Source organism: Sinocyclocheilus rhinocerous, unplaced genomic scaffold, assembly GCF_001515625.1.
Source record: "Sinocyclocheilus rhinocerous isolate Xijiao unplaced genomic scaffold, SAMN03320098_v1.1 scaffold214, whole genome shotgun sequence".
In the NCBI taxonomy this organism is placed as follows: domain Eukaryota; kingdom Metazoa; phylum Chordata; class Actinopteri; order Cypriniformes; family Cyprinidae; genus Sinocyclocheilus; species Sinocyclocheilus rhinocerous.
Window position 1 is genome coordinate 80,511 of NW_015657514.1, and position 8,057 is coordinate 88,567.

General features: G+C 36.8%; 1 protein-coding gene across 1 annotated transcript; it reads right to left on the minus strand.

The window, feature by feature from the left end:
- Window positions 1-734: 734 nt before the first annotated feature.
- Window positions 735-6,217, minus strand: LOC107721212 (uncharacterized). Its single transcript, XM_016529107.1, has 10 exons — window positions 5,995-6,217; window positions 5,109-5,577; window positions 3,976-4,063; window positions 3,425-3,538; window positions 3,202-3,302; window positions 2,482-2,580; window positions 1,570-1,699; window positions 1,200-1,310; window positions 987-1,106; window positions 735-773 (listed from the first exon to the last, which is right to left on the minus strand). Exons 1-10 carry the CDS (start codon window positions 6,101-6,103, stop codon window positions 735-737), a joined length of 1,380 nt encoding a protein of 459 aa, XP_016384593.1. The 5' UTR covers window positions 6,104-6,217.
- Between the last annotated feature and the right edge of the window lie 1,840 nt (window positions 6,218-8,057).

Below are 8,057 nucleotides of genomic sequence, written 5' to 3' on the forward strand. Positions count from 1 at the left end.
AATATCAGGAGGAGAAAGTAACAGCGTGAACATAATAAGTGGGCTACATGAATTAATGGTTGGACACATTTTAAAAAGTATTTTTTATTTCAGACAGACTGGGAAAATAAAGTTACTGGAGTAGCTCTGCAGCTTTGATGCCTGCATTCAGTGTAGACAGTTGTGAAATAAAACATTTAGGACCTTGTTAAAAAAATTAACTTTTACCAACTGAACTACATAAAAGAGGATTAAACAATTAAATAACACAAAATCTTTGTATATTTTCACTTATTTTGTAAGCAATATGATCATAGTGCAAATATCAAATATAAGCGAACCTATATATATATATATATATATATACTATTTACAACAAAAAAGTCCCTTCAGAGGACAAGGGGTGACACGTGTAGGAACTGGATACAGGCCAGATTCCTGGCTCATATCCCGGGTCACATCCAGCACTTCCCTCAGCTGTCGCTCTGATAACACACCCTTCCAGCGCAGCAGACCAGGTACATACTGCTTACTGCAAAACATTGAGAAGAAGACTTCACTGCACTGTCTGATGTAAACAAAATCACTCATTCTCTGTTTGAATACTCTCACTCCATTTTAAACAACTGTAAATACATGTTTGCATTTGTAGTGAAGTGTTAATTGTGATCTGAGTTCACCTTTCCTGAGGGAAATCTCTGAACAAATAGCAACAGGTAATCTTCAGTGCTTCTACATCACTGCAAAGTAAAACTTCACTCATTCTCTGAAGGAGCTGGTTCTGCTGGGCAACACTGACATTCTGCAAGCAAAAATCACTTTACTCAATCCAGCTTTTTACCCATTCTGTACCGTACGTGGAACAATTATGCTGAATGTTATTTGACCCTTATTTCCAAGAGTCAAGTGCATCAAGAAATCAGCCCTTACAAACAAGAGTTATTTGAGAAATAAAAAAGTTTTTTTTTTTTCACCAGTTCAGAGAATGTTTGGTGAAAATGTTGAACATCCTCTTGTATCTTTTCCTCAGCATTTCCCCAACACTGCTCTAGGTTTCTAAACTTTGTCTTCATCAGGCATTCCAGGTACACTTTGGAAACACCGTCGTAAGCTATTTTCACAACGACCTGTCGAGAATAAAGAGATTGTTAGAGAGACTGAGGCTGAGATATGGAGCTTGAATCTTTTTGATTAGTTTTAAGGTCATACACTGCGCGTACCGTTTTGATCTCTGAGGCGGTCTCAGGCAGAGATGCACACTGCTTTTGGATTGCCTCCATTAGGATATCAATATGCCCGTTCCTTTTCTTGAAATAACTTTCTAAATTGGCCTACAAATGAACATTTAAAGAGAAACAGGACTGTAAGTTTGATATAAAATGTGTTAGGAAAAGTTTCAGTATCCCTGTTGTTTATCAGTAGCCCAGAGAGGTAGTCTGATATGAATGGATGCTGCCAAAATAATCCTAATAAGATTTTATGGATTTCACAGTTCTGTGGACTTAATTTCGAGTGCACAACAGTGGACTTTTCTCCTGAACAAATGATCATGAACACAGATGTAAAAAAAATAAATAAATAAAAACATACCTGTGCTAAGCAGTTCATGATCTTTTGTACAATGGATGAAGCTTTATCTTCCTGTTTTTGTAGCATGCATATAGTGCTTGAGTCATGATCGCTGTTGCTAACATCTGGAGTGATTTGTGCAGCATAGCATCTATAGTTAAAATAAATAATACTGGTTTTATGATAAAACTGCAGAAAAGGGGCAGTTAAAGGTTAACTGTAATGAAAAGCCAATTTAGGGAACATCCAATTAAAGGTGCAATAAAAAGTGCACTCAAAAAATAAATATTACTTTTACTAGCACAAATTACTTTATTAATAACACAAATATTTTTAAAAAATAATACACTCACAAGATATAATGACACTAATTATAACAATGACGCAAGGTTTGTATCTCATGGTAGACACAATATTTTAGCCAAATATGGAAGTCAAATATTAGTCACTTTAACTTAATATCCCCACAATTATACTGCCACTTTGAAAAAAATGAAGGGTGACAAACATATCTTCACCTATTCTTCAGTTAGTGTTTAAAGGGATAGTTCACCCAAAAATGAAGGAATGCACATGCATGTGTCGTGGTACTCCCGTGAACACGCAGCTGAGACTGACGCGGAAGAGAAGAAACAATTAAATAAAGTTCAAATAGTTCATTTTTTTGCTTTGTTTTCTTTGCGCACAAAAAGTAATTATCGTAATGTCATAACATTACGGCTGAGCCACTGATATCACATGGACTATTTTAGTCGTTAAATATCTTCATTTGTGTTCCGAAAATGAACGAAGGTCTTACGGGTTTGGAACGACACGAGGGTGAGTAATTAATGACAGAATTTCATTTTTTGGGTGAACTATCCATTTAATTATACACTGTTACAGGTTCTGAGCCATATATTAGTTCATTATTTAATCATCGTTAGTAAATACCTGAGTTGCATGCAGGTGTTGATTATCCGAAACAGATACACAGAGTTGTTCTCTGTAACTGTTCGCTTTTTAAGACGTTTATTCTCAGCATCCACATACCTAAGAAAACACATATTTATAGCTATTAAGTACAGGATTACAAACCTCCCCACTACAACAACCATACACTAAAAAGATCATAACTGGATGCTCATTAAATGAGAATAACTTTATTGTGGGGGTGTTAAACTCAGTTACTGGAGGGCCACAGCCCTGCAGAGTTTATGGTGCGTTCAAGTCATGTCAGATAGATCGTATTTATGAGTTGAATGCACATGAATGCCACCACAAAGTCGTTACTACGAGTGGGAAACTCAAAATTTGGGGGCGTGTCAGTGAAAAAAACATTCAGATTTAATGGACGCAGCCAAAGACTATAGATATGCAGCATCTGTATTGACGGTAAATTTGGTGAAATGAAATTTGTCATACAATTTGTCAACTCATAAGTACAAACGTCCCAGGAGGACTTGAATGCAGCATTAGTTCCAACCCTGCTCCAACACACAAACAATGCCGTTTTCAAATAAGCCTGAAGGACTTGATTAGCTGGATCAGGTGTGTATAATTAGGGTTGAAGCTAAACTCCGCAGGGCTGTGGCCCTCCAGCAACTGAGTTTGACACCCCTGCTGCTTCAGTGTGTGAACTTTAAAGATGTAAAACAAGATAGAGAAACCTACTTCTGAACAAAATCATGCAGCTCTTCACTACAGAGTATTTGTACTGCATGCATCAAAGTCAGACCAACCGTTTCAGCTTCTAAAATAGCACAATTCAGGCACTGTGAAAACAAAACATGAAACAGATTAGCAATATATCATATTCAAATCCCCTCTGATACCTTTTTACATGAGTAAACAAAAATAAGTCTTGCTTCACTTTCTCTCTCTCTCTCAGAGCTACCTGAATGACATCTATGTGCACTTTGAGGAAAGTTTCTTCATCCATTGAGTCCTCATTTTGTCCATGATCCTCATCGTAGCGCAGGATGTTCTGTAGATTCGTGGAGATGTCATTCTGTTTGGGGCAGAGATTCATGTTTTGGGTCCTTTCATGCATTATTGCTACATGAGTCAGTAAAGTCAAAGAATTAAATTAAAATGAAGACCATCCAGCTTATTTTGCAACGTGGTATTGAGTTATTTTCTGTGAATGTGCACATTGTGCACTATTGTTCCATAGAACAATAACAAAGTGCAGTAAATAGTAAAACTATTTGCGCTACGACCGATGTGTTTATGATTACTATAATAGCCTACTTGCTGATACTTAATGATATGAAAAGAAATAGCAGTTAGCAATATAAAGCAGCATATCTGACTGTTTTTGTACAGCTAAATAACTGGAAGCGAATTACACCGGAAGCCTCACACATTTAAGTTACAAATGGCCTGGACAAATGATTACGCGCCTGCTCTTACGTTAAAAATAAAGTGGATACTGTGAAGTCTTACCTGAAGTACTTGCAGTAGTTTCTGCTTTGCTCTCTCAAACCCTCCTGTCAACAGCAGAGGATCGTCCACTCTCAGTTTTGATTCGGAACTGAAACAGAAATGAGCACATATACTGTTCAGAAATTTGAGGTTGGTAAGATTTTTAATGTTTATGAAAGAATTCTCTAATGCTCACCAAGGCTGCTTATTTGACCAAAAATGAAACCATTATATTGTGAAAATTTTTCAATTTTAAGAGATTTAAAAATGATTAGAAAAAATTATAGAGGAAAGGAGGTGACATGTGGCCAAGCATGGTGTCCCAAACTTGGAATTTGTGCTCTGCGTTTCACCCATCCAAGTGGACACACACACAGCAAACAAGTGAACAAACACACACCCAGAGCAGTGGGCAGCCATTTTTGTTGCGGCGCCCGGGGAGCAGTTGTACATTCACTCCCTCACCTACAATCCCTGCCGGTACCGAGACTCAAACCTGCAACCTTTGGGTTACAAGTCTGACTCTCTTACCATTAGGCCACAACTGAGTTATCTATTACAAATAAAATTAAAATTTTACTTATATATAGGCCTATAGGTCTATCCTAGATAGATTCCTTCAGAAATCATTCTAATATGCTGATTTGCTGCTCAAGAAATATTTCTTATTGTTATCATAGTTAACAAATGTTGTGCTGCTTAATATTTTTTAGTGATTCTGTGATTCTTTGATAAACAAAGTTAGAAAAAAACAGCATTTATTTGAAATTGAATTAATGTCTTTAGTGTAATTTTTGGTCAGTTTAGTGCAGGGGTGGGCAAACTTGGCCCTTCCAGGCCACTTTCCTTCAGAGTTTAGCTCCAACTCTAATCAAACACACCTGAGCCAGCTAATCATTGTCTTCAAGACTACTAGAAAGCTACAGGCAGGTGAGTTTTATCAGGGTTGGATCAAATCTCTGCAGGAAAGTGGCCTGGAAGGGCCAAGTTTGCCCATCACTGGTTTAGTGCATCCTTGCTCATCATCATCATCTTCCAAAAACAAAAAAACAATCATCCCAAACGTTTGAACGGTAATGTTCATTTCAAAATTAACTTGTTTGTGTGTTGTATGCATACGAATATTACATTTTCAACAAACGTGCAGTACATACCTGAAGAAAACATATTTTCCCCACAGTAGAAGGCAGAAGATCTCTTTTACAAACAGATCTCTGTTTAGCAGCAGGTCCAGGTTGGTAAAGATGTGACGGCTATAACTGTCCATCAGATGATCTAGCAGCCCAGCATCTTTCAGTGCAGGTGTTAATCGACACACCTCATTGCATATCATAGTCTGTGCGCTCTTTAGAAAGTCCTGTATCTGCTCTAACTGAGATTCTTGAGGTCTCTCTGCTGGCAGCGTGGGAAAGTGGTTCTCCACAAACTGATCTATTTCCTGAAGGTACTTATTTTGCCATTCTTGAGAGAAGCTGATTTTTGGCATTGCAGCTGCAGTGACAGCGTCCTCAGGGTTTGATTGTTTGCTCAGAATCGTTCTGAGAATATGAAGCCCTGTCTCACCACTCACTTCAACACCTGAACAAGATGGCATCCCAGAGTCGACTGTGCTTTCCTGTTCTCCTGCTGAATGCATGTGCATGAATTACTTTTTAAATTTTAAACTCAAATGTGAAACAATACTTTATTTGTATTTTTTTGCTGATAAGATTTAAATTTTACCCCCCAAAAATGTCTTATTTTACTCAATTATTGAAACATAACGCTAACACATAAGGTTCCATTTGTTAACATTATCAACTACATTAGTTAACATAAACTAACAACAAAAAGTTGTATCTGTTAATATTATTTCATGGACCTGAGCTAACATGAACTAACTAATGAATTGTAATCCATTTTGTTATTAACTAATGTTAACAAAGATTCATAAATATTGTACAAATGCATTGTTCATTGTTAGTTCATGTTAGCTAACACTAACGTTTACAATGGGACCTTACTGTAAAGTGCTACCAAAATGACAAATTATTGTCTTACCATATGTGGTCTCTGTGTGCTGTATTGGTATGTCTTTCACTAGACGATACTGCTCATCTGTATTCCTGGCTGTTTTTTTCTTCCTCCAAAACTTATACTTTTTAAACATTTTTGTAAGGGCTTTTAGATTCTGCAATCTGTTTGATTTAGATCTATGAAAAAATCAGCTGTTATACTAGTGCACTATAGTAAATGTGAAAATTCAACCGTGATGCTGTTGTTCTTATATATGCACAGGATATGTTTGTGGTTTATTTGAAGTGTCGGAAGCAGTTGCAGCAAGTTTAAGCAATTGTCTCATATGAAATAAAAATGCCACAATAACAGTGCTGTGAAAATGTATTTGATTTCGTCTGGTTATATCATACTAAATAGTTTTAGATTTTAAAGCAAAATACAACATAAAACAAAGGCCACCTGAGTAATTGCATACAGTTTTTATTTTATCAACACCTATCATCCATGTAAAAAACTAATTGCCACCTTTAGCCGCAATATCTGCAACCGAATGCTTCAGATAACTGGAGATCAGTCTTTCACAGCAGTGTGGTACTGGAATTTTGGCCCACTTTTCTTTGCAGCACTACTTTAGTTCAGCTACATTGGAGGGTTTGAGCATCAACTGCACGTTAAAGGTCCTGCCACAGCATCTCAATTGAGTTTGAGTGAGGACTTTTACAAGAACACTCCAAAACTTTAATTTTTCTTTTCTTCTTTCTTTCTTTCTTTCTTTCTTTCTTTTTTTTTTTGAGCCATTCAGAGGTGGACTTGCTGCATAATCCAGATGCTTCATCTTACGGATAGGATGTGTTAGGGATGTCACAGTGTGGACATTTTCACACCAATAAAGTTGCGACAGAACCGGTACTGGAGTAACACCCATTATGGGGGTTTTGGATGCTTTCACTTTTGCTTTCGAATTCTTGATCTTGGTGTCATGTTTTACAAGAAAAGATAATTTCCTGTTGAGGTTTGTTGAGGTTGATCTTTACACCTTTCACTTTCTAAGACTAAAATGAATGCTTCAAAGATGGATTCATTATTATTCTTAATGAAAAGCACAACAACAATAAAACAGTACAATGACAAACTAGCTTATATAATGTTTATTAACAAAAACGAATAAGACTATAGGCTATCAACTAATCATTTACAGAAAGTTTAGCAAACACTGTGGAACAGGGCTGGACTGGGGCTAAAATTTTGCCTGGGAGTAAATTAATTAATAATGATAGATATTATTGAAAATACTGCAATTTTTGTCACATAGAAATGCACTTGACAGTAAAGCACTGATTTTAAGCTAGTAAATTTACTGCCATTAAATTCTCTGTTCTGTGAAAGAAATTTTGAAGATTGTTGGTAACCAAACCATTCTGGTTACCATTGACTGCTATTATAACAAAAAATATATATATTATAGGTGACCGGCAAGTCCCGGTGCTCCCTAGGCCTTCGTAGCATAGCCTAACTTCAGGTAAACAGCACAGAAAACAGGCTTTTCAAAATGAAAACAAAAAGAACATGAAAACTAAATTGGCAGTCAGTGACAGTGCTTGCATGTTTTTGCCAAGAAAACTGACTCCTGCTGCACTGTTCTGCGGCTCTGCAGCACACGCTGTATGGAGCAGAGCAAAGCAGATGTTGTCCAACTGAACTCAATTGTTTTTATTCCCAGTTGAAAAACAAGTGCACTTCCAATATTGTACTTAAAGTGCTCTATTTTCACACACTAATTTTGTACTTAATATACTAAACATTATTCTTTAGTACTTCTTAAGATAATCTTAAGAACATCTTAAAGTCGGCATGAAACAGAAGTTGTGATTGTCTTTTTTTCTCTACTGTGACTTATATCCGAGTGAAACGGCATCTGAATGAGAGGGCGGGACTTGATTTCGTCCTTCGGGAATTGATTGGATCGTTGGAAGCTGGGGCGTTGCTAAATGGAGGCAGATCTGAATGCTAGTTTGCAGTTAGTGGTCATGGATTTCTGTGAGTCTCCACTGGATTCACAGCCGACACCCAAGCATGAATTGTGCTTTTAACATACTATCTCTGTA